At 45.8% G+C, this 26,992-nt stretch overlaps 1 protein-coding gene and 1 long non-coding RNA gene across 8 annotated transcripts; one reads left to right on the top strand and one right to left on the bottom strand.

Annotated features, from left to right (window-relative positions):
* Positions 1–589: 589 nt before the first annotated feature.
* On the top strand, positions 590–3,447 carry LOC142914711 (uncharacterized). The gene is made up of 2 exons (XR_012935489.1): positions 590–949; positions 3,124–3,447. It is a non-coding gene; the product is annotated as an uncharacterized LOC142914711 (long non-coding RNA).
* A 3,011-nt stretch (positions 3,448–6,458) lies between these two features.
* On the bottom strand, positions 6,459–26,213 carry LOC116937086 (heterogeneous nuclear ribonucleoprotein L-like). 7 transcript variants are annotated; one of them, XM_076061142.1, is made up of 13 exons: positions 25,586–26,209; positions 20,477–20,595; positions 18,011–18,248; positions 17,544–17,629; positions 17,316–17,412; positions 15,807–15,876; positions 12,480–12,566; positions 11,736–11,992; positions 11,259–11,380; positions 10,379–10,580; positions 9,710–9,767; positions 8,764–8,859; positions 6,459–8,307 (listed from the first exon to the last, which is right to left on the bottom strand). In XM_076061142.1, exons 1-13 carry the CDS (start codon positions 25,835–25,837, stop codon positions 8,252–8,254), a joined length of 1,740 nt encoding a protein of 579 aa, XP_075917257.1. In that variant the 5' UTR covers positions 25,838–26,209; the 3' UTR covers positions 6,459–8,251. The 7 variants fall into 7 exon arrangements, with proteins under 7 accessions (XP_075917257.1, XP_075917258.1, XP_075917259.1 ...); XM_076061143.1 differs by having other exon boundaries at positions 25,616–26,207; XM_076061144.1 differs by lacking the exon at positions 20,477–20,595 and having other exon boundaries at positions 18,011–18,226; positions 25,586–26,206.
* Between the last annotated feature and the right edge of the window lie 779 nt (positions 26,214–26,992).

Raw genomic sequence — 26,992 nt, 5'->3', positions numbered from 1 at the left:
TCGGGTGGTGGAGGGTTACGACACATTTATAAATAAACGCGATCTAACCCAAAAACCTTTATTATGAATAATATTGGTCGCGAAAGCCTACGTGTTAAACTGATGGTAGTAATGGTGGTGATCGTGAGGGTGGTTATTGTGAGGGTGGTTATCGTGATGGGGTTGGTGGTGATCATGATGATGGTAGTGATGGTTGGAGGTCTTTATGGTGATTGTGAGGGTGGTAGTGATGGTGGTGATCGTGAGGGTGGTTATTCTGAGGGTGGTTATTGTGAGGGTGGTTATCGTGATGGGGTTGGTGGTGATCATGATGATGGTAGTGATGGTTGGAGATCTTTATGGTGATTGTGAGGGTGGTAGTGATGGTGGTGATCGTGAGGGTCGTGGTGATGGTGGTGATTGTGAGGGTGATGGTGGTGATCGTGATGATGGTGGTGATCGTGATGGCGATGATGTTCATGACGATGGTGCACGTGATGGGGATGGTTATGATCCCGATCGTGGTCATCAGGGCCATAGAAAGTCACAGACGACAGTTAGGCAATACAAAAAAAGATGTATTCCTGACCAGGGAGTATACATTTTGTGAAGTATAATTACCTTCTCAGGGAGTATAATTTCCAACAGTTTTGCACTATTGGACATTGTGCTCCCTAGTTGGATCGTATTCTCCCCGTACAGAAATTCACGATCACATTGTGTCTCGTACATTTTCTCTCCCACCTGTCACAATCCCAACACCAGGTACGATTCCAACACCAACTATGACCCTTCCACCCAATTATCTTCAGCCGCCGAGGAAGCCTCGACCCTGCTCTCAACCCCCTTGGGCAGGCCCACCTCTGACGATCTGACAAACGAGCTGGAAGCACTGGTGCAGGAGATTAACGATAAACGCGCCAGGGACTTGGAGATGTTGAACGAGTTCCAGAATTCACTATTATTCGAGGTGAGAGGATGTTACTACGACCCAGGGTCGCCTTAATCTGGCTCTCTTGAGCCTCTGGGGCTTAACACCTGGGTCCTTAGGCGCCCTCATTCTGGCTTTGAAACTGTGCGAAGGATTTATGAAACAAGCCTCAGAGTTGTAACACTGAACCTGACGGGGAGCCTTCAGACCAAATTGAACGAGGGCCATTTTCAGGAAACGGTTGGCAAAAATCATCAATGATGATTGCATGTGAAAGAAATGCTGTATCTTTAAAAAAAAACTGACTCAAATCTGATGACTTGATCTCCCTTTTGTACATTTGGGTAAGCAACTTCCGTTGAGATCTTAGAAGTCACCGTTCTTGAGGTGCGCTCTTCAGATACCCAGTGGTCGCTCATGGAACCCAAGTAGCAACAAACTCGTTTTTTTTTTACTAGCTAGACCAGGGGTGGGCAAATTTGTTGACTCGCGGGCCACAGTGGGTTCTAAAATTTGACAGAGAGGCCGGGCCAGGAACAGATGGAGTGTTTGTGTGAACTAAATATAAATGACATTAAAAATCATTACGTGAAAGGATTTGGCCTTTAACAGGTAGCAAAGCATTCGTTTGCAAGGCAATTTAACAAGTTGCACGAATATAAACAATACAAAAACATAAATTTTGATTTAAAGCTTTCGTGACTGCAGTAATTCATATTCTTAGCTCTTTCGGTAAAGTCACGTTGAAGGGAAACAATAAAATAATAAAATATATATAAAACAATAAAAATTATCACGACGTTTCGACCATAACACAAACGGTCGTCATCAGGTGCGTCGGTTTGCAGTAATTTACTTATTTTGAAATATATTTCATTATTTTATTGTTTCCCTTCAACGTGACTTTACCGAAAGAGCTAAGATTATGAAATACAAAAACGTGTCGTAACTCGCGGTCAAAGTGCGCCATCTAGTGGGAAAATGGGGGCATTACAGGAGAAGGAAAATTTAATATAATAATAATATTTGGACAAGTTCGGCGGGCCGGATTAAAAAGCGCGTTGGGCCGTACATGGCCCACGTCTGAGCTAGACACAACTCTTTCACCATACGGCAGGATTCCTCACGTTGGCTATTAGGCACGTGACATCACGCACGTTATCTCTGTCTTGGGGGAGCTTGGCTGCAATCTCGCTTTATCTCTTATCTCCAGCTATTTAACAACAAAAAAACACTCAGTGGGACACTCCAAGAGCATTTGACTTACAGCCCACCGGTTGCGCATTTACTTACCGTGACAATGTGTGTTTCCCTCAAGTTTAGTTCAAATAAATGTTTAACGAGGTGAGAACTCAAGGGACCAGGATAGTCTCATTATTCAAAATCGATCCCCCGAGTCCAAGGTTGACAAAAGAGTAAGCAACAAAGAAAGTACATAAATTATCAAATAAAAAATCGGAAGAAAAAAAACAACAACAGCCGCCATTCACCGCTCCGCCACTAACTGGTGGTAATGTCACCAAATAGCTTGCGCCTTTGAATCAATGGTGCCCGTTTCGAAGGCAAGAGGTCATTGGACAGGCCCAGATCATTGTGGGTTAACTGACAGAGGTAAATGGCAGATACACGGCCTGTGAGCCCCACTGTGCCAACTTGTGTGTTTTAGCCGCCCACTGCTCCACTCTTGAGCGTCGCTCCTCCACCCTACGTTGATGCTTGCAGAGCGACTGCCTCCAACTGCCCAGTAGCATCCTTCATGAGCCTCCTCCACAGAGGCCGATCTTGACAACGCTGGTACCAATCCTTGGCAAGTCCAATCAGCTTTATATTCTCCTGTACCACAGCAGCCCCTGTGTTCTGTAGCTTGTACCATGACCATTCAGTCCCTTCTATCTGGCTAGACAGAAACTGATTGGGCATGCGGTGGCTGGGCATGTGGGCTATGTGACCCAGCTAACACACAGTCTAGCCTCATTGAGGAAGTCACTGGTGTGAATTTGTCCAGATCTTTCAAGAACATGTGAGTTCCTCACAACACAGCAGGGTGGATTGGAGGCAGGCCAGCCTGAATGTTTCAAACCGATGCAAAATGTTCCTTTAAATGTGTTCAGTTCCACGAAAACAAAACACGATCATATGAGGAATTGAAAACATTTCCCTCCATTATTGCTTGTAAAATTGCCCTTTCGCCCCCCCCCCTCCCCCCACTGTAGGTGTCTCAGGTGTGCGATGCTATCCGCTCCTCCATCAACCCCCAACCTTACGATTTTATTGGTTTTTAATAAGCTATTAATTCCATAATTGGATGTTATAAATTTGAGCGCTTTTCAGATTTGTTGCATAGATAGTATGAGTTTTCAGATTTTAGTTAGACCTTTTCGGCAATGTTAATTGTAAAATGTTGTGAAATGTATTCTAATTTATGCTTAGCTGTTACTGCAACCGCTTTTAAAATTGCTTTGTACTTGCTGTGCTTTCGTGATGTTTCATGAGTGTTGACCCAGGGCTCACTGAAATAAAATACATCGAGACTCTGGGCTTACACTTGGTTATAAAGTTGATACTGGTAGGAACCTCCTGGTTATTACACCACCAGCCCACAGGGGATTATTGTTGTGTCAGACCGTCGTGCATCCAAAAATGGGAGGGGTGGGGCTGGGTGGAGAGGGGAGGGTGGGGAGGGGCTGGGTGGGGAGGGGAGGGTGGGGAGGGGAGGGTGGGGCTGGGTGGGGTGGGCAGTGGAGGGGCTGAGTGGGGTGGGTGTGGCGGGGTGGGGAGGGGAGGGAGGGGAGGGTGGGGCTGAGTGGGGATGGGTGGGGCTGGGTGGGGAGGGGCTGGTCACCCCGTGGTGCCCTTATAAAACTCAACGTGTAACCTACTCACGCCGGCTCATGCCCGCCCTCACAGAATCAGGCCAGCAGCAGATGGGAAGAAACTGTTTTTATGGCGTGAGGTTTTGGTCCTGATGGACCGAATGCCTTCTGCCGGAGGGGAGTAGCTAAAACAGAGAGTGTCCAGGGTGGGAGGAATCGGCCATAATCTTCCTCGCTCGCCTCATGGTCCTTGTCGTGTGCAGGTCCTCGAGGGTTGGTAGATTGCAGGCAATTACCTTCTCAGCAGTGTGGATGATACGCTGCAGTCTGCTCTTGTCCTTGGCAGTGGCAGCAGCGTACCAGACGGTTATGGAGGAGGTGAGGATGGATTCAATGATCGCTGTATAGAATTGCACCATCATTGTCTTTGGCAGGTTAAATTTCTTCAGCTGCCGTAGAAAGTACATCCTCTGTTGAGCTCTCTTGGTGAGGGAGCTGATGTTCAGTTCCCACTTGAGGTCCCGGGAGAGAATAGTGCCCAGGAAGTGGAAGGACTCTACAATTTTGACTGGGGAGTCTAACAGGGTGATGGGGGTGAGGGGGGCTGTATTCTTCCTGAAGTCCACAACCATCTCAACTGTCTTTAGAGCATTTAGCTCTAAATTGTTCTGGCTACACCAGGTCACCAGGTTGTCAGCTTCCCACCTATAGTCAGACTCATCCCCACCAGAGATCAGCCCAATGAGGGTGGTGTCGTCCGCAAACTTCAAGAGTTTGACGGACAGATGATTGGAGGTGCAGCTGTTGGTATACAGGGAGAAAAGCAGTGGGGAAAGGACGCAGCCCTGAGGAGTTCCGGTGCTGATGGACCTGGAGTCAGAGATTTGTGTTCCCAGCTTAACGCACTGCTTCCTGTCAGACAGGAAGTCTGTGATCCATTTACAGGTGGTGTAGGGCAAGTTCAGCTGGAAGAGCTTGTCCTGAAGCAGGGCAGGGATGATGGTGTTGAAGGCAGAGCTGAAGTCCACAAACAGGATCCTGGCGTAGGATGCTGGGGCGTCCAGATGCTGTAGGGTGAAGTGGAGGGCCATGTTAACTGCGTCGTCCACAGACCTGTTGGCTCTGTAGGCGAACTGAAGGGGGTCCAGGAGAGGGTCTGTGATGGCTTTGAGGTGTGCCAGGACCAGGCGCTCAAAAGACTTCATTACCACAGATGTAAGGGCGACCGGTCTGTAATCATTTAGTCCTGTTGGCCTTAGCTTTTTGGGCACAGGGATGATGGTGGAGGACTTGAGACAGGCTGGTACATGGCATGTCTCCAGGGAGGTGTTAAAGATGTTGGTGAACACTGGAGACAGCTGGTCAGCGCAGTGTCTGAGGGTCGCTGGAGAGACAGATCCGACCCGGCTGCTTTGCGTGGATTCTGCCTCTTGAAAAGTCTATTAACTTCTCCCTCCTGAAAGGAGAGAATCGTCTCTGTAGTATGGGTGGGGCCTCTCGGGTGGGAAGGGGTGGTTCAGGATAGTCCAATTGTCTTTCAAATCTAACGTAGAACTCGTTCAGGTCGTTGGCTAGGCGGGAGTCGTTAGTGGTGTGGGGGGTTCTGGGTTTGTAGTTGGTGATCTGCCTGAGCCCTCTCCAGACAGAAGCAGCGTCGTTAGTAGAGAACTGGTGTTTTAGTCTCTCTGAGTAGTCGTTTAGCCTCTCTCACCGCTTTGCTAAACCTGTTCATCGACTCCTTGAATCTGTCTCTATCCCCACTCCTAAACACTTCCTCCTTCTCCAACCTCAACCTTCTGAGCTTTGCTGAGAACCAGGGCTTATTGTTGTTAAAGTTCACCCTGGTACGTGTTGGGATACAGCAGTCCTCACAAAAGCTGATGTCGAGCATATTTACGGAATACACCACGTGATGGTGCCGCCGTTGACCCTGGCCATTGACCGAGCAGCCCAATGTTCCTACTACCAGCTCCCTCCGCAGGAGAATGTGTTATGTTATCTTATGGTTGTGCCTCTACGTGCCTTTGGCCTTGCTTTACATACCCTTTAACGCTCTAAACATTGGGCCTTGCTCTTTGGTTCTTTAGGTAAAGTCACGTGGTAGGTATAAAATAAATTAAATCCGCGACGTTTCGGGCGCAGCACAACAAGCGTCCGCCGTCAGGTGGGACAACCACAGCAAGAAAACAATTGGTGAAGTGGGCAAAAGGGCTGCCGTGACAAGAGGCTATGTAGGTAAGAGAGGGGGGAGGAGCCAGGGAGGAGAGAGTGGAGGGGGTGTGGAGTAGGGGCAGTGGAGTGCTGCAAGTGAGTCACATCTAGATTGGGTCTTGCGTTTCATTATCAAGTTACATTTTCCAAAAGCACACCAACCTGCTCTCATCCGCTTATTTTGTAAGTTTGATCCCAGGCGGCCTTCAGTTTTATGTGAGTCTGTTATGGCGCTCAGGATGCGTTCTTGATAAATGGAACACTTCGTGAAACAGCGCTGTAGGAGGTCATCATAACATGCTTCCAATGGAGATGCATTACCGAATGAGCATTGGTTTTCCTCTGACCAAATATGAGCACTACTTCATTGGGGTATCAGTACCCGCCTATATTACAATACTGTGCACATGATAAATGTTTAGAGCATTTTATATATATTTAAAACAAGTTCAATGGTTAAAGACGTAAGAGCTATGCCTGTACATGTGTAATGGGTTCTTTAAGACGGCGTAGAGACGAATCGGTAGAGGCAACGCTTATTTATTACAAAGGTGCTTAACAATACAATACAGCCTTCTACTTGAAGGGGTAACGGCCCCTTCACCGGCTGCTAGCTGAGGAGGTACGGCTTCGGTCTAACTCGCCCTATTCCTGGGCTAGGGTCTCGGGGTCCTCCGGCTAAGGGGGTCCTTGGGGAGGCTAGTCTGACCTGACCCAGCCAAGGTACAGGTCTCGACCACTGGCCACACGGGACCCGTCCCTGATAAGTCACCCACACAGACCCACAGTCACTCACCTAGCCACCCACACACTCAGTCACTCACTCACCTAGCCACCCACACACTCAGTCACTCACTCACCTAGCCACCCACACACACACAGTCACTCACCTAGCCACCCACACACTCAGTCACTCACTCACCTAGCCACCCACACAGACACACAGTTACTCACCTAGCCACCCACACACTCAGTCACTCACTCACCTAGCCACCCACACACTCAGTCACTCATTCACTCACTCACCTAGACACCCACACACTCAGTCACTCACTCACCTAGCCACCCACACACACAGTTGCTCACCTAGCCACCCACACAGTCACTCACCTAGCCACCCACACACACACTCACCTAGCCACCCAGACACTGTCACTCATTCACTCACATAGCCACCCACACACTCAGTCACTCACTCACCTAGCCACCCACACAGTCACTCATTCACTCACCTAGCTACCCACACACTCATTCACACACTAACCTAGCCACCCACACACTCAGTCACTCATTCACTCAGTCACTCACCTAGCCACCCACACACTTAGTCACTCACCTAGCCACCCACAGTCACTCACCTAGCCACCCACACAGTCACTCATTCATGCAGTCACTCACCTAGCCACCCACACAGTCACTCATTCACTCAGTCACTCACCTAGCCACCCACACACTCAGTCACTCATTCACTCCGTCACTCACCTAGCCACCCACCCACACACTCAGTCACTCACCTAGCCACCCACACACTCAGTCACTCATTCACTCAGTCACTCACCTACCCTATGCCCAACTTCCTTCATGTCTCCAAGCTCATGTTCAATCGATTCCAGTTCGATGTCAAACATGCATCTCTCCATGCTTTTATTTTCAAACACTGTTCTATTTTCTCTTGGGGTTTATATTTGCAAGCGTATTAACCTGCTAAATACACGCACTGTACAGAATGCCAACCCATGTTTTTCAATGGGATTGTCAATGAGTCGGGGTATATTTTTACCAGCCCCCCCCCAAAAGGGTCTCTTTGGCATTTATTTCAGAGCTCTCCGTTATGAAATTAAATGGGCAATATTAGTGCCATGGGCTACAGCAAGAAAGGAGCATCACTCGTGGTGGGAGCAAAAACTTTGGCTATGAGCAAGTTGAGAACCCCCCCAAATTGTAAATTAATTGGAGCCGCTAAAGTTACGGCACCCGAGGACTGCCAAGTGAAATCTGGTTTGGGGCTCATGGACAAAATGGCAATGCACACGGCAGACAAACTCGGCAGGTTAAGGAGACTAACCATAATTATTTTAATTTCAACATTCTTCATTTCCACTGCGACCTTTAAAATCTTTCGGTGCAGTCAATATAGAAATCTAAATTAATCCTCCAAAAAATGACAACTAAAATGTAAACGCGTCAAATTGCACTTTCGACCTATACCCACGGTTAACTTTCAACAAGAGTGATGGGACATTCACAAATAATACACAAAGTGACAATGATGTTGACACCGACGTTCAATACGGCATGAAACATGTTGAGTTGTCTTCTATGAAGGCTGGGCAGTGGAGAAGCACAGTTTGAGGGTGTAGAAGTATGGAACATCTGAGAAAATAAAAACAGGGGAGCCACATGACATCTTCACTGGAGCACACAAAAACTTAAAACAATGAAGCGATTCTTAGGAGGGTCTTTGTCGATGTCGACAAACTCGTTCAGGGAGCTAAGATAACGTTGAGTTGTGATAAGTGAAAGTGCTTGGCTATGTCAACTTTCAATTCCATTCTGTATATGCAAACAACAACGAAATCCAAATCGCCCATAAATAACAACCTGTTAATATATAATACAACAATCTACAACTGCTTTCACTTCCTGCAATTTCACCCAAGGCTGCTAGGCAGCCAGTGTACACAGATGGTGCTATGGTAATAACAAGCGCCCCCCCCCAAATCTGAACATTAGGTGCTCAACAGAGCGTGCGACCAAAGATTTGCCGATAATGCAGCACCGCTTCAATGTCATCGCACCAACACAAATGGCCAACACCCCACAACTTACTTGCGTTCTTCAGGGGGTGATGGTTAATGCACGCCAGAGCCTCCATGGCATCGTTCTTGGTCTCCCACTCCGTCAGGCCGGACACGCTCCTATCGGCTGGACACGTGGACGGACCGTTGCTCATGGAGTCATTTGGGTCGTGTAAAACGCAACACCCTTCACCATTTTGATTTAAAGCTTTCGTGACTGCAGGGATTCATATTCTTGGTTCTTTCGGTAAAGTCACCACCACGTAGAAGGGAAACAATAAAATAATAAAAATATAAAACAATAAAATTCTCACGACGTTTCGACTGCAACACAAGCAATCATCATCAGGTGTGAAAACCACAGCAAGAAAATTTGAAAAAAGTGGCGGTTATTTTTAACGTTAGCACCACGGAGAGCGATTTGGCAGTTGTTCAGATGGACGAGTCCATCTATGTTCTGAAAAGAGGAGGGGGGAGACGAAAATAATGGATGCGGTCTGAAAGCCACCGTAAGCGTGAACAATCAATTAAGACCCGAAATGGTTTATCAAATCCTTCCAATGATTGCTAAGCCAGAATCCATCTTCTCGGTTGAAATTGTCTGTGTTTGTATATATTTATTATTTTGTTGTTTCCCTTCTACGTGACTTTACCTAAAGAACCAAGAATATGAAACCCTTTGCCGTGTTTAAAGGATGGTGTCAGTCGTCGGTGAATTTCTGCAGCAGGAAGGCTTCAGTCCGATGCCTTGGCTACGCTAACACGCTTCAGTCAGCTTGGGCGCGAGTGAATAGCAAGGATTGCTCTCGGGAGAGAATTTCTCACAGGGTTTCTTGAGCATGGCCTCATAGCACACGTTGCAGATCATCTGGCGTCGTGCTGTAAATCAAGCGACGATTGCATGGAGAATACAGTACACGATTTATTCTGTGCCATGACACGTAAGATAAATAATAAACATACTTTGCGGGACTTACTTTTTCCAGAAAACACTTTGAAAGAGCGGGGCTTCGCAATCGACATTTCGTCGCACAGCTGCGGGGACAGAACGGGCGGCGTTCACGTTATAGTTGGTAACAGTTAACGTGCACCGGTAAAGCATTCGGGAGATGTCATTTTAATTGCAGGCACAAATCCCGTTGTCCATTTTTAAATTTACATTCGCCAGCTTTGGAGCAGTCTTTTAAAGTGCTCAGATTATTGTGAACACCAAGCATAGACTCAGGGGGAATGCAACCATTTGCAGAAACAATGTCCAAAGACTGAAATGTAAACCTTTCGAATACGAATGAATATGAATCGTAATGTATTAAACAGGACAAATTAACGCGAGGTGTTGTCTAGTCTGTAACAAAAAAGTCCCTTTGGAACATCGACTGCATTATTTATACATCTTATGTTTTAACCGCTGAAAGGAAACTACATTACACCATTTTACATTTGTCCCGTCACAGGAAACGTGTCATTGGCCACCACAAACTCCACAACATCAATAGGCTCATCTTAAAAACCCACGATTGTTTCACGTGCAAACTTTGGACTTGAATATTTATAAAAGCTTTACCTGGGAAAACTTTTAAAGAAACCGAACGCGCTCCCCTTCTGTGCTGCTGGCAGCAGGCTGAAGGGGCGGCGGGGGCACGGACCTGCGCGAACATCTCGGCCGTGATGTCCGTGGGCGCGTTGAAGAAGTGCAGCACCGCGGTGGGACGCTGGTTGCGGTTCTTCGCCGCCTTCTCGCTGTTGGCGTAGCGGTGGTTGTGAGAACCTGCGTAGTCCCTGTAGCTGTCGGTGCCGTCCGGCAGCTCGAACGCCTGGCCCGGCACAATCGACCGCTGCCTCGACACGCTGCCGAGACGAGGGCGGAAGGGAGGGAATAGCGCGAAGAAACTGTTTTTAGTTTTTATTTTATCACGTTCCAAATTTCACGTGCTCTTTGGTTCGATTCGGTAAAGTCACGTGGGTAAAAAATAAAATAACAAAAAATCACGACGTTTCGGCCACAACACAAGTGGCCTTCATCAGGTGAAGGGACCGGACTGTCCAGAGGACAGCGTTGGAGTGAAGACAGCAAGCCCAGGTCGCGTCCTTTAAGCTTGTTGTCGCGGCATCTTTTGAGGAAGGTCAGCGTCTCGATGAGCTTTGACTTCTTGTCCCGTTGTCTGTTGAAAGCTCTAACAGATAGGTGAAAGCCCTCCCCGTAGAGCTTCAAATCTAGAATCCAAATTTCACGTTCGCTATTTCAATAAAGGCCCTCCCCGTAAAGCTTCAAATCTAGAATCCAAATTTCATGTTCGCCACTTCAATAAAGGCTCTGGAAAGCAAGTCACCGGGGTCCTCATGAGCTGTGACGAGTGTTTCGTTCACGGTATTCATCAGCTCTCTTTTTCACCGTCCTAAAATTTAGTCACTTGCACTAAATATTTACTAAAGTTGTCTTCTCTAAATGGAAAGCAGTATCCAATTACATTAACAGGATATGACGAGTTACATTTACCAATTTAACACGGGGACAAAAAGGCTCACCAGAGGTTGATTTTATTTCCAAAGATCTGAGACATATTGAGGTGAAAAACCGCCCTGTGCACGGCGTACTGATCTCCCATCTCGACCATGGCGGCTCCCGGCTTGCTCTTCAGGAACTTAACCTACAAAAATAACAACCCGTAAGATGGTTCAGCATCGCGCAATCTTGCACGAAAATATCTACAAGTTTCGTTGTAACGCATTGTTGAAATGTGAAGTGTTGGCCGAGGGGCCATTAGAAAACATGCACAAAGAACACTTCGCATTGGGTACATTTTTGCAAAGAAAATTACCAAATGTGTATGTTGTCAATCGGTGAACAAATTTGGTCGTGTGAATCTCCCACTTTATATAACACGATCAGCGCACGACGTGCACCACACGCGTGCGTACGCATTGCACCGCGGTTGAACCTTTGGAAGAAAAAAAACGGGGACTCATTTCAAAGCAGGTGCGCGCAACACCCAGCGAAGGCACCTTCTCCACGTCGCCGAAGAGGCAGAGGATGTTAAACACGCGGTCGCAGTTGAAGCGTTCGGCGTCCAAGTCGTACACAATGAGGACCTTGTTGTCGGCCTGCTGGTTCATCATGGCCTGCACGTGCTGGCCCTGGGTACCACCCTGGGGCCCAACCTGGTTGCCCATGCCTACTCCCATGCCCATTCCTCCCCCACCGCCCATGCCGTCACCGCCAGATCCGTAGTCGACGCCCGGTGGTGGTGGCTGCTGGTGGCCTGTGACGCAAACACACAAGAGGGGGAAACGCATCGTGAACTAGCTGAAACTCTCTAAACTTCTCTGAAAAACAGATTTATGACAACCATCATCTTACACATGTGTGCCCTTTCCTATAAGGTCAGGTAACCCAGGAATCACCACTCTACTCCTTGGAGACACTGGAAAACATTGGTCCAGAAGACTCAGTTGCCTAGGGAATAGACTAAACTAGTTTTTATTTTAGGTTGAGGGCCACCAAGCTAGAGCTCTTATTCAGCATAGCTTGTTTTAAATACCCAATACATCTGATAGCTATTGGAAATATCGTCTCTTAAAACACAAAGCAACTCATAAGTTGCAATTGTTAATTGCAAAAAAAGGTTTTTAGGATGCACCTTAACACTAATTCCAAATAAGAAATGTTCTCAACAGGCAGCAGGTTCTTTCAATCTGACAGCAAGCTGAAGGAAACCGAAATTATAGCATTCGCAACAAGGGGATTACCTCCACAGTCGCCACCACCGCAAGCGTGTGCTTTGGGATGGTCGCCAAGGAGAGACGTTTGCTTCGCTGGCATCATTGCATTGTCCTCTGAAAACAACAAAAAAACGATCACCAAATTCACCCACGGGAAACATAAGCGCTCATTGCTGCACAAAATAAGGACAATCCAAAAAATGCATTCTGCACCCAGAACATTCACATGACCAACACATTAAGAAATTCCGGGCACACTCCACACGGGGGCGCGCTGCGTCTGTCGATAAAAACAATTGGCGGTATTTTTTAAAATGCAGATTTCACACGGCGCAACATAAATAACGAGCACCATACAAAATACAGCGCGTAAAGAAACGCTCATCGCAAGAAGAAGAAAAAACAAAATTTATTGGAGGTGTACAGATGCACGCGACAAATTGTTCCGAGGTGCGGCGTCAGCGAGTGTCCGTGGTTGCCGCCTGCGATGCCCGCTCATTTCTTACCCAGTCTACGCTTCGACGGGAACACAAAGTTGCCCAGAGTCGGGCGGCGGCTGACGACCCATCGCGAGGAGGATGCAACAGAAAGGCCGGCGCCTTCTTTCCTGCGCCAACAGCAGTCACGCTTGGCACAAATGCACCCCCCCGCGTTGTCCGTGCCACCGCACCTCTCGCTCTCCGGCGACCCTTTTTGGTTTGGGGCTTAAAATTGGGACGCTTGAAGTGGGCGACGGGGCCTTACGAACCTTTAAAATGAAAAAGATCGCCGCTTATAAACCGATGCGAAATGCGTTGTGTCTGGCATCTGCAATGTCAAAATCCTCGTTTGCAAACAAAACTTTAGCAAGGCAGTCTAAACGTACGAGCGTGGAGGTAAATTCTCACCAACGGAGCGATTTTAAGCCCCAAACGCATCGGCACGCGTTCCGTTCGGCTTATTTCCAAGTCCCGTTCGCGGTGAATGCGGGCTTTCGTCGCTCCCGGCTTCTTCGCGGCGGTTCCGGTGCTTTGCCGGTCTGTCAGCGCCGTGTCCCCCGGTGCCTGCGGCTGGACGCGGGTTATCCGATGGCCTCTGCCAAGCGGCACGTGGCGGTTGCGGTGCAGCGGACGCGGCGTGCTGCGCCGAGTGTTCCGTGACGTGGCGCTGCAGGCGTGGGGGGCGCGGGTCGGCCGTGCGTGTCACAGCGGTGGCGGCGTGTTGGTTGCTTGGTCCCCGGTGCCTCCCAAGTGCCGACGAGGATGTCGCCAATGTCGCCGTTCGTGTCGTCGCCGTTCACGTCGGTGGCTGTTGGCTGCCGGGCGCTTGATTGCTCGTGTGTTGCTTGCAAATTGCCTCGTGTGCTTGTGTGCGGCAATGCTCGCAGATGCTCCTTGTAGCGTTGATGTTGGGAGTGAGGAAAATACTCTTCGAAGCGTTTACGGAAATTTGGCGATTAAATCAAACCGCACCGTGTCCCTGAAGCTCCCTTGATAAAGTGGCGAGACTTACCTCTTCGGAAACTAATATCTGTGCGTACACACAATGTACTCGGGACAAAGATACCATTTTCCTGTTCAGGCTCAATCGTACCAAATTAAAAGGGTTACTTTATAATAAGTGATATTTTCAATCGTAAATATCGGCTTTTCTGACATCCTCTAAGCTTCTCCGCTTAGTATCCAGACACCACATAATGCAGTCAAGGTTTCTCAACCCTACAAAATATAAAAACGCAACGTGCAATGTCCACCTCAAATATGCCAGTGAAAGTTGGCACCTACTTCTGATCCAACAGACACACACCCTGGTAAATCTAAATATAAAAGTAAAACCTTGGATTGCGAGTAACTTGGTCTGCAAGTGTTTTGCAAGACGAGCTAAAATTGAAAATAAATATTAACTTGATAAACGAGCGAGGTCTTGCAATACGAGCAGTGTACGTGTAGACACACTTTGTACTCCGTGAGTCACGTGATCACACAACTGATAGACGAGTGCTTTGATGTACGAGCGCTTTGGATTACAAACACGTTCCCGGAACGAATTATGCTCGCAATGCAAGGTTTTACACTGTAGTGTAAAAATGCCCAGCCTTGATACACCCCGAACAACCGAGTACCCGCCTATGGGCCACATGCACTTGACGTTGGGAAAATCTTCAAAGCTGATCAAAATCTAAAACGCCACCAACTTAATGGCAATATCTATCGCATGTCCAGTACCAGGGCAACAGCTTTAATGGTAACAAAAAAATTAATCCAATGGATTATTGAACACTCCAGCAGCCACATGCCTCCTTGTGAATCCTGTTCTTCACAACATTCACTTATACTGCCAAATTGTTCTGAAGGGTAAACTAGAAAAAACAAAGTACACGGGCACGAGTTTAAAACCAATCTGCCCAGAGTAAACTACGCAAGCTTAGCATGGGCTAAAAAAACACAAAGATTATTTAGTTATATGTTGCGCTAGCTGTTACTACCCGGCTTCGCCCGGGACTTGGATCCACCACGCCCGGCCGCCTTTGTCTCCCCAGTGGCGATGTTCACACACCACAGCAGTTACTCGTTTGAGGCTGAGTCGACCTAGGGGAGGCCCAGGACCGGTTAAAATAATCGTCACCGGTGGTGGCGGTGAGCGGGAATCGAACTTGGGTCGCCGGGTTCGTAGCGCAGCGTAGCGCTAACCGCTACACTACGGGTCACGTGACAGATTTGACGTCACAGCTCACTTGCCGTGCAAAAAATAAATGCATTATCGAGCTCCCCCCCCCCCAAAAAACAAAAGTGTATTTGTGTAATGTTTGCACGGTGTACAGTCTGGAAAGTACCCACATGGCAAATTTCCAGTTTGTTGCATGTCGGGAAGTACGCTAAACATTTTGAACAGACACACATATTCACAACTTTGCCTTTTATATATATGGAGAAGATAGGTATAAACGAAAATAACCTTGACCAGCTCTACACAATTGCAGTGATTGCATGATTGATACAAAAGAGGGGAATGGCGTTTCAAATAACTTCCTGTGACAACGACCAAGTTCTGTAGATTGTAAACAGTACACCAATGTGCTTCAAGACAACCAAGTGTCTGCAGGTGTGACATTTTTCTGCAACCAAAATCTCAAGTGCAGAAGCTGCATTATCCTCTTGAGAACGCTCCAAACTTCCCCCTCTACTTGGCCACTGATCTTCAAGTATAACACGGCAAAGCCGGCCGCGTACAGAAAGTCAATGCCTGTTTCATCACGCCGTGCACACCCCCCAGCCCTTGCGTTAAAAACGTCACCCCCCCCCCCACACACCCGAGGGCTCACCACCACCAGCTGTCGAGAGAGCGCGGCTCTGATATGCTCAATATTGGTCTTACCTTGCTTGAGGCCAGGGTTGGTGAAGTCCCAGGTCTCAGAGTCATTTTTAAACACATTCAGACGTGTCGCCTGTAAAGAGGACACAGCAGGGGGAAAAGATAAACATTATTCGTGGCCAGCATATAGGGCATAGATGCTGGGAAAAAATTATATAACTTTAGAACCTTCTTTGGTTCTTTCGGTAAAGTCACCACGTAGAATGAGGATAAAATAATAAAATAAAACAATAAAATTCTCACGACGTTTCGGCCACAACACAAGTGGCCTTCTTCAGGTGAAAGGAACAAACCTGTCGTCCCGACCTTGTGTTGTGGCCGAAACGTCGTGATAATTTTATTGTTTTATTTTATTATTTTATTTTCTTTCTACGTGGTGACTTTACCGAAAGAACCAAAGAAGATGAATCCTTGCAGTCACGAAAGCTTTAAATCGAAACTTTAGAACCATTTAAAATTTACAAGCATAATAATTATTAAGCGGTCATTACCCCCGAGACAATTACGGCACGCAACTTGCGGTAAAGCCGAGGTACTTAACGCAACCCTTAACCTCCTGGAAGATGAATGAATAAGAGCTGCCACACGTAGCAAGTCAACGATAAGCTAAACTTTCGCACCGTACGTAGCAAAAGCGTGCTTATCGGAGTTGTGGGAAAACAGTGGCCTTCTGCCACCAGTTTTTTTTTTAAGATCACGTGTTGATTATCCCTCTTCGTTGGAACAAGCTCCCTTCGTGTTTGCAGATAAAAATCGCTATCCCTCGGTGGCCTATTTAAATTCCAAACTTGTTTAATCGCACATAAGTTTGGCATGCTCTGCCTAACTCGGTATTATTTATTCGCAGTGTTCCTCGTGTACTGTAAAGCGTTAGCCTTGATCATATACCTCAAAAATGTTGAAGTGCCATAACCCCGTTATGAAAATGATGCATTCGTTATTACTGTTCTGTAATTTTATTTCCTGCTAACAATGTAACATCTCCCCTCAGGTACTCTGCAGGTCTCGCAAAGCAGCCTATGGCTGAATGTTAATCACCCGTCACCAAATAAAATCGAATTAAAAACCAACTCTACCCTTCCCACTGGATGCGAATTTTCCATTAACTGGCTCAGGGCACTGGCTCAGATGAGAACCACCCTCACACGGTAATATCAATTGGGAAAAGTTTGACTTTAGACAACGGCAAGGATGCCCGTCATGCACAATGGGTTGTTGTAGGTTGTGGGGCTGTGTGGTGGGCAGCTGTAAAATCCATTGGGTGCATTGTATTTCTATGCTGCCACAATATATGCTACACTCCTTTACCCCGCACACAAGTCAAATAACCCCCACAACAGGCATCGAGTGCAGAAGCCCTCATCTAGCAATGAATTGCCGTGTGTATTCAGCATTATTTGCTCACCAAAGTGGTCAATTCATAATATTAAATGAAATCTTTGGTCTGCGGGTGAAAAAACCCAGGTTGTGGTGCACACACTTGTGAATGTACAAAGTATCGGTTGTACTTGCCCTTGCATAGTCCACTATAAGAGTACAGCAGCCCGAATAGATGTCCGCTCCATTCAGAGATGAGTTCGCTCTCTCGGCGCTCTCAACCGAAACAAACGTGGCCAAAAATTAAGGAAAACACGACCATTTCATTTTAAAAACAATACATTTAGCATCTCCAAAATAACACGTAAAATTACGTGAATGGCAGACATATCGTTACGGTTATGCATCTCGTTGAAAGGATATTCCACAAAGGCCTGCAGGCCATTCTTCCTGAAGATAACAATGCGTTGCAGAGGCCCAAATGGTTTGCAAATGTTGTAAAGCACATCCTGCAGGACCACATGGAGCACACAAACGCAGCGAGGTGATTTTGCACGCATTACCAAGTAAATTTGAAAAGCTTTTTTTCCAGTGAATTTTTAAGATCGAGCCATACAGGACATCAACGCTTTCCAAAATCAACATTAGGTCTATATATTGTTTTTTATTCAATGCCATTGGTAGACTTCAAAGCACAAACAAAAAACACGACTTCAATTGCCTCAAATGAACCAAAGGATCAATGTAATTTCCTTAGCAAAGCCATTCACTGTAATCCAAAACGGACATAATTTCACTCGTATAAATGAAACATGCGCGTGTGTGCGTGGCACACCCGACAAACTATTCACACATTAATGTCCAGCTGCTGTAAGTGTAACAATGCCCACCGTGGTGATGGGGTAGATGGGGTTGAGAATGGTGAAGAGCAGGATGTGGTTGCTGTTGCCGTTGTCCCCCGGGACGCCAGGGCGCCAAAGCTTCTGGCTGGTAGAGAAGTTAAAGTAGGCCGGCTGCCCGCACACGTAGACGGAGCCCTTGGACGAGTAGTCGACGCAGCTGCGGGAGCTCTCCGGGTCTTCAAACTCCACCAGCGCCTGCCGCGTCTTGGGTATCATCACCACGTAGCTGCACGGAGGGAGCGATTCAAACGAGTGCCGTTATTCAAAGATGTGGCCGACTTTAAAACGCATGCCTGTTGTTGTTAATGTTAAACACGAGGTTGGTCTGCTCCAAGTCACCTCATTTGATCTCAAGAAATGTTTCAATGCATGCAACGGAGTGGAGACTGGTTTGATGCAGGTTAGATGCCACGTCCCATTTCAGTTTGGCAGTGTAGTACGTTGGAATTGAATGTACTGTAAGAATATAATTATATTTAAAATACATCTTGAGGGTAATGTAGTCTTCTTCTGTCGATGTATCACCTGACAAACGAAGCCTCTTCAAACGTACATAAACAAGGTACGTGTGTGCACCATTTCAATACGAGATATTAATTTTTAACACGGTTACTAATCACAGTTGAACGTGTGCCGCTTTTGTCAGACGGCACAACAAAAGCAGCAGCGGCACTTTAATTCGGAGGGAATTCGTGACTTGGGGAAATTGAAAAACAAACGGTTTTTGTTTCCATTTAAAGCTTTCGTGACTGCAAGCATTCATCTTCTTTGGTTCTTTCGGTATAGTCACGTAGAATGAGAATAAAATAATAAAATAATAAAAAAACACAATAAAATTCTCACGTTTCGGCCACAACACAAGTCGCCTTCATCAGGTGAAGGGACGAGACTGTCCCATTTCAGTTTGGCAGTCTCGTCCCTTCACCTGATGAAGGCCACTTGTGTTGTGGCCCGAAACGTCGTGAGAATTTTATCGTGTTATTTTTATTAATTTATTATTTTATTCTCATTCTACGCGGTGGTGACTTTACCGAAAGAACCCCAAAGAAGATGAAGTGGTTTTTGGTTGGTCACTTCAGGCTGGCAAGGCCCCGAGTAAGCCACGCACGGCGTCGCCGATCACGCCGTGACGTGGGCAACGCCGCGCCCTCTCGTCCACCGCCACACGCGGCCACGACTTTTTATTTACGTAAGTGGTTCTTGAGCTTTAACCTGCAGCCTTGCCACCCCCCCTTTGGTTCTCAATATTTTTTTTAAAACGTACAATGTTTATTAATTTAGAGGTTTGATGGAACAAAGTAGCGGTGCGTACGTGCCCGTGCTCAATGTGTTTCGATGGATTTACCTTGTTAAAAAATAATCTGGCACGTCTTGCACCCCCAGAAAGGGCATCTCCCACCCCGTGCTTAAGAACCATCGAGTATTTTTGTGTTATGCAATTTCTTGAGTTATTGAACCGAAAATCGGTAATACTCGAATTTCCAAGGTCTACGTTCACTCCACGTCCGCAAACACCACCACCACAACAATAATAACAATAATAACAACACCAATAACAATAATAACTATAATAACAACAATAATCTTTGTTTTTTTTCGGTAAAGTCACGTATAAATAAGAATTAATAAAATTACATAATAGCGTACGTTTCGGTTGCAACACAAGCAACCATCATCAGGTACAGAAGAGCTAAATTTAAGAGAGAGGGGAAACACATAACCCCAGATGTATATACAGACACCCAAGTAGGGGGGAACTAACACCGACACAATAGGGGACATAGAGAGAGAAGCATACCAAACAGACAAGAGTTTAGCAGAATTTGGAAACCAAATAAAGCAACACAGACGGTCGGTCAAAACACAATTAACGCAAAGCCTGGTTGATTACGTTATTTCAAAGATTGCTAAATTGCAAGTTAAGTATGAAATTTAAGATACAGACGGCACACACACACATAGACATTCAAGTACAGCGGACCAGCACAGGTACAAGCACACAGTGAAGTCGCCTTAAATAGGCAGAGAAGGCAAGGCTGAGAGACAATGGGACATATTAGCATGAGAAGGCAAGGCTGAGAGACAATGGGACATTTTAGCATGAGAAGGCAAGGCTGAGAGACAATGGGACATTTTAGCATGAGGTATGCATAGAGCAAAGTGGAGCACGGCAGCAAACATTCGGAAGCACCAAGACCGACACACAGGCAGAGACAGCACAGAGAAACAAATCCAAGCACAGACACAAAGGCAGATACACAAGCAGAGACAACACAAGACAACACAAAGACAGACACAAAGATACAGACCTTATACCTCCCCGTAGAGGCGGTTTAAACTTGGTTCAAAGCTTTCGTGACTGCAGGAATTAATCTTTGGTGTTTTCGGTAAACAACAATAATAATAATACAGCTTTCTTCCCCATGCGGGCAACGGTCACCACCGACTGGTCACCTGACTAGGCCAAAGTACCGCACGGCCTCCACGAGGTCCGACTCGAGGGCTGTGTCCGAGAGTCCCCGCACGTGAACCACAGCCGACGGTGGGGGCTTGTGTGGGTCCTCAAACGTGTCCTGTGCACGTCGGCAAGGAAGCAAACTCAACACGACTATTGTGCAAAGCTGTTGTTTCCTCCTATACCGAGAAGACAGTTTTCAGTTTCATTTATTTGGTATAGCCCTGTGAGCCATTTGGCTCTTGAATCGGGTGCAACCGCAACAAACAAAAACATGAACAATAAAAACATCTTAAAGTGACTTTGTGTGACTGTGCAAACAAAAAATCCAGGAAAAAACAGCAAAATAATCCTTGAAATAGCACCGTACACCAACGCTGTGTGCAAAAATCCCAGTGGGATGCAAGTCAAACAACAACAACCACAAGACAACTAAGATTAAAGCCATCAGTCTAACTCCGTACTACAACAAAACAATCATGGCCAAACCATAAAACTTTTTCAAAATCACCAAAATAAAGCCAAGGCTAACATCGCCGGCAAGTGATATCGGAGCAGATGCAGACACTTGCATTAAAGGGCTTTTTAAATATGCATCCGTTTGGCAAAAAATGGCCATAGCTCAGTGCCATCATTTCAGTAATAGCTAAGAACGTTCGCGAGTTTAACTTTAAATCTAAACGGCCCTCGAGTTACAAACTCTGGAACTCGCATCCCCCACCGCCAGGTGCGCTTTTGTAGACGCTGTAAAGTTTTATTCCGCAAAGTTTTTAATCACATTGGGGAGGGTCGAAGAGCTACCCCACGACGCTATCGCGTGGGACATTTAACATATCGGTATTTTAACTTAATTAGTATTTTAACTTTTGATTTAAAGCTTTCGTGACTGCAGGGATTAATATTCTTGGTTCTTCCGGAAAAGTCACCACGTAGAAGGGAAACAATAAAATAATAAAAATATAAAACAATACAATTCTCACGACGTTTTGACTGCAACACAAGAAGCAATCATCATCAGGTGTGAAAACCACAGCAAGAAAATTTGAAAAGTGGCATTTTTTTTAACGTCAGCACCACGGAGAGCGATTTGAGAGTTTGTTCAGATGGACCAGTCCATCTATGTTCTGAAAAGAGGAGGGGGGAGACGAAAATAATGGATGCGGTCTGAAAGCCACCGTAAGCGTGAACAATTAAGACCCGAAACGGTTTATCAAATCCTTCCAATGATTGTTAAGCCAGAATCCATCTTCTCGGTTGAAATTGTCTCTGTGCTTGTATATGTGGATAGCCTCATGAACGAATTTCTCCTGGTAGGCAATGTTTTTATTCGTGGTCCGCCAGGAAGTGTCTGTGTTGTTGGCCTGACTGGATGTGCTTCACATAATGTTGTTTCAGGTTTGTTGAATTCTCGTCTCTCATCTTTTGCTGTATTTACCTCCGTGATTTGTTCTTGACACCTGATGAAGATCGCTTGCGTTGTGATCGAAACGTCGTGATTGTTTTTTGTTTTAATATAATTTTATTGTATTTCTACATACGTGACTTTACTGAAAAAAACAATGAGTAATGTTAAATTTTGATTTAAAGCTTTCGTGACTGCAGTAATTCATATTCTTAGTTTTTTCGGTAAAGTCACGTTGAAGAGAAACAACAAAATAACAAAATATATATAAAACAATAAAAATTCTCACGACGTTTCGACCATAACTCAAACGGTCATCATCAGGTGTGTCGGTTTGCATAAATTTATTTAGAAAACGGCATATTTATTTATTTATATAAAAAATAACGTTTGCGTCACGCGCAACGATTGGCTGTTTGCCAGGACTAGTCCATCTATTTTTTGAAAAGAGGAGGGGGGAGACGAAATTTGTTTTTATGTATGCTGTCTGAAAGCCACTGTAAGCGTGAACAATCAATCAAGAACTGAAATGATTTATCAAATCTTTCCAATGATTGCTAAGATAGAATCCATCTTCTCGGTTGAAATTGTCTCTGTGTTTGTATATGTGGATAGCCTCATGAACGAATCTCTCATGGAAGCCAGATGGCTTACAAAGAACCTCCGTCTTGGAAAAGTCAATGGCATGTGAGCCTACTGAATTAGAACAATGATCTGCTACGGCCGAGGTGTTGGTCCTACCGTGTTTAAGGTCTGCTTTATGTTCACGAATGCGGTCCGAGATATGGCGTTTGGTTTCTCCAATGTAACTACTACCACAGAGGCAACTTAGTTTGTAGACACCAGGGTATTGTATGTCCGGAATCACATCTTTTACAGACGGAACCAGATCACGGATTTTATGTAATGTGTTGAAACGGACCTGGATCTTGTGTTTATTCAAGATTTTGGAGATCTTTTTTGTGATCCCAGCAATGTAGGGTAAAGTGATGGTTTTGAAAGGCTCCTCAAGAGGGTTCTTCTTCATGGTTTGAGTGATAGCTTTGCGGATTGTATAGTCGGAGTAACCATTAGCCCTAAGAGCTTGGTGTACGTGCTTGAGTTCACTGCTTATGTGTTCCTGGTCGGATATGCATTGGGCTCTATGATACAGAGTCTTGATGAGAGAATTCTTCTGTGATGGATGGTGGTGGGAATCCGGTTTATATAATTGCCCAAGTAGACGTTGCTCTCAGGGGCCTGGGTCACATCGCTGCAGACGTAGCAAGATCTGAAATCGCTGCAACCCTCAAAAACGCTAAGATGCCAGCTAGCAACCTCAGCAAAAATGAGCGTTTTGAATTATATAAATTAAAAAAGAGGAATGATATTGTAGTTCTCTCAGCTGACAAAGGCAATGCTACTGTTATCATGGATAAAATAGAATACAACAACAAAATTAAAGAATTACTCGACGATGGTAGTTATACAAAAATAAAAAGAGATCCCACCAACAGCCTCGTCACACAAACCAACAAAATAATTTCTGATTCAACCGCATTAATTGATCAATCTAAACAGTTTTCATTGAAACCTTCTGCTGCCAGGCCACCAAGATTATACGGCTTACCAAAAATACATAAAGTTGATACACCTCTTCGTCCCATAGTCTCTACTATCAGCTCCCCCACCTACAAACTAGCTCGTTTTTTGTCTGAAATCCTGCGTCCTTTCACTGGAAAGACCACCTCTGCGGTACAAAATTCTACTCACCTGGTATCAACAATCAAGGGTATTTCCCTGTCCCCAGACGACCTGCTTGTCAGTTTTGATGTAGTTTCCTTATTCACCAAGGTTCCTGTACCTGACACCATTGCAATCATTGAAGACTTGGTTCATCAAGGACTAAACACTGAGGTACCCCCCCTGGTGAGACACTGTTTAACCAATACATACTTCACTTGGAATGGAACTTTCTACAAACAAACTGAGGGCACCCCAATGGGCTCCCCCCTTTCTCCAGTTATAGCTAACATTTTCATGGAGAAATTTGAGACTGACGCCATCCAGACTGCCACTCTGCGCCCAACCTTATGGAAGAGGTACGTGGATGACACTTTTGTCATCTGGCCACATGGCCGGCCTGCTCTAGACCAATTCTTCGACCACATCAATTCCATACACCCAGCCATCAGATTTACCATGGAAGTCGAAATAGATGGCAAGATACCTTTTTTGGATGTCCTAATTAAAAAGAGACCTGATGGTTCAATGAGCCACTCTGTCTACAGGAAAGCTACCCATACGGATGCTTATCTGAAACCGGATTCCCACCACCATCCATCACAGAAGAATTCTCTCATCAAGACTCTGTATCATAGAGCCCAATGCATATCCGACCAGGAACACATAAGCAGTGAACTCAAGCACGTACACCAAGCTCTTAGGGCTAATGGTTACTCCGACTATACAATCCGCAAAGCTATCACTCAAACCATGAAGAAGAACCCTCTTGAGGAGCCTTTCAAAACCATCACTTTACCCTACATTGCTGGGATCACAAAAAAGATCTCCAAAATCTTGAATAAACACAAGATCCAGGTCCGTTTCAACACATTACATAAAATCCGTGATCTGGTTCCGTCTGTAAAAGATGTGATTCCGGACATACAATACCCTGGTGTCTACAAACTAAGTTGCCTCTGTGGTAGTAGTTACATTGGAGAAACCAAACGCCATATCTCGGACCGCATTCGTGAACATAAAGCAGACCTTAAACACGGTAGGACCAACACCTCGGCCGTAGCAGATCATTGTTCTAATTCAGTAGGCTCACATGCCATTGACTTTTCCAAGACGGAGGTTCTTTGTAAGCCATCTGGCTTCCATGAGAGATTCGTTCATGAGGCTATCCACATATACAAACACAGAGACAATTTCAACCGAGAAGATGGATTCTATCTTAGCAATCATTGGAAAGATTTGATAAATCATTTCAGTTCTTGATTGATTGTTCACGCTTACAGTGGCTTTCAGACAGCATACATAAAAACAAATTTCGTCTCCCCCCTCCTCTTTTCAAAAAATAGATGGACTAGTCCTGGCAAACAGCCAATCGTTGCGCGTGACGCAAACGTTATTTTTTATATAAATAAATAAATATGCCGTTTTCAAAATAAATTTATGCAAACCGACACACCTGATGATGACCGTTTGAGTTATGGTCGAAACGTCGTGAGAATTTTTATTGTTTTATATATATTTTGTTATTTTGTTGTTTCTCTTCAACGTGACTTTACCGAAAAAACTAAGAATATGAAAAATGAGTAATGTTTTTATTGTTTCATATTTTTTTATTATTTTAGTTCAGTGCAAAGAGAATACCCACCCTTAGAAGAGAAAACGCCGTATAAAAAAATTACACTGGAAATAGCCCAAGGTGTTAACGAACACGAAATCCACGTTTACCAAAACGCGTTTTACTGAACGTAAGCAGAGCCTAGCGATGCTGTGGTCCGCGTGGTCCATCCCCAACACCAACAACGAGAAGCTCTTCGCAACGGCACTGGAATCTGCGAGTTACAAAGCTAAACAATCACGTTAAATAATATAAACACGGCTGGTGGTGGTGGTGGCACGTCGCCTGAGTGAAGCCTCTGGCCCAGGCCTCACAACGAGGCTCTGGGCGAGGAGGAGTAAAAGAAACATCTTCTCGTTATAAAAACACCTCGTCAAGTCGCTCGTCACTGACGCTCACCATCGCGCCCGCCTGGACGCGGTCGTTGCCTTCGCCATTGACTCCCAGGCGCTTGGCCGCGTGCCGGGCGGCGGAGGCGGCGGTGGTCAACATCGTCGTGATGGCGTGGAGCGCCGGAGGGAATCGATTCGCGATCCTGTCGCTAAAAATCGACGCCTGCGCGGATCGCCGAGCGTCAGCGGCAGCAGCGGGCGGCGGCGGGGCGATTCCAACGTGTGACATCGATTCTCGGATCGATGTGTCCTCTGGCGATGTTCGCGCGGCTTGGTGTGACCCCACAGCCACTCGTCACGTGACGCCTCTCTCGGCCAACTGGGGCCGGCGACGCAACTGTCGCCCCCTACTGCAAAATAATTGCAGACCCAGCGCATCGTGGCTGCTTCTCCCTCTCCCCCCTCCTCCGTTCCGAACAATGATGGACTCGTCCGTCTGAACAAAGCTCGTCGCTTTCCGTGGTGCTAACGTTGAAACAAGGAAAAAATAAACCGGCATGCTAATCCCTCACACTAACATTCTGCCTTTAACATCCTGCTAATCCAACACATTAACACAGCTATTTCAATGCTAAATTGTTCTGTTGATATGTAAACTCGGACTTTAACACCCTGCTAATCCAACACATTAACACAGCTACTTCAATGCTAAATCCTTCTGTTGATATGTAAACTCTGATTTTAACATAGCTACTTCCGTGACCAGTCACATGCTGATCCCTCACACTAACATCATGCTAATCTCCCAGTTACATGCTAATTTCTGACTTTAACATCTTGCTAATCCAACATATTAACACAGCTACATCAATGCTAAATCCTTCTGTTGATATGTAAACTCGGACTTTAACATAGCTACTACCGTGACCAGTTACATGCTAATTCCTCACATTAACATCCTGCTAATCTCCCAGTTACATGCTAATTCCTCACATCAACATCATGCTAATCTCCCAGTTACATGCTAATTCCTCACATTAACATCCTGCTAATCTCCCAGTTACATGCTAATTCCTCACATTAACATCATGCTAATCCAACACATTAACTTAGCTACTTCAATGCTAAATCCTTCTGTTGATATGTAAACTCCTTCGTCAAGGGGCTCTGCTCCTCCCACCCAGCTTAAAAGACACTGCCAAGCTTAGCAGTGTTCACTCGAGCGCCGTCTTCCCGACAGTTCTGTTCCTTCACCTAAGGAAGGCTACTTGTGTTGTGGCCGAAACGTCATGAGAATTTTATTTTATGTTTTATTTTTATTATTTTATTTCCATTCTACGTGGTGGTGACTTTACCGAAAGAACCAAGAATATGAATCCCTGCAGTCACGAAAGCTTTAAATGGAAATTTAAACTGTACTGTATTTGTTTTGCTTTACAGATAC

The sequence above is a fragment of the Petromyzon marinus genome, unplaced genomic scaffold (assembly GCF_048934315.1).
Source record: "Petromyzon marinus isolate PM22_M1 ecotype Great Lakes invasive population unplaced genomic scaffold, UKy_Petmar_22M1.pri1.0 PM_G_Scaffold_29, whole genome shotgun sequence".
Lineage (NCBI taxonomy): Eukaryota > Metazoa > Chordata > Hyperoartia > Petromyzontiformes > Petromyzontidae > Petromyzon > Petromyzon marinus.
Note: the sequence above shows the minus strand (reverse complement) of the source record. Positions and strands in the feature narration are given on the sequence as shown.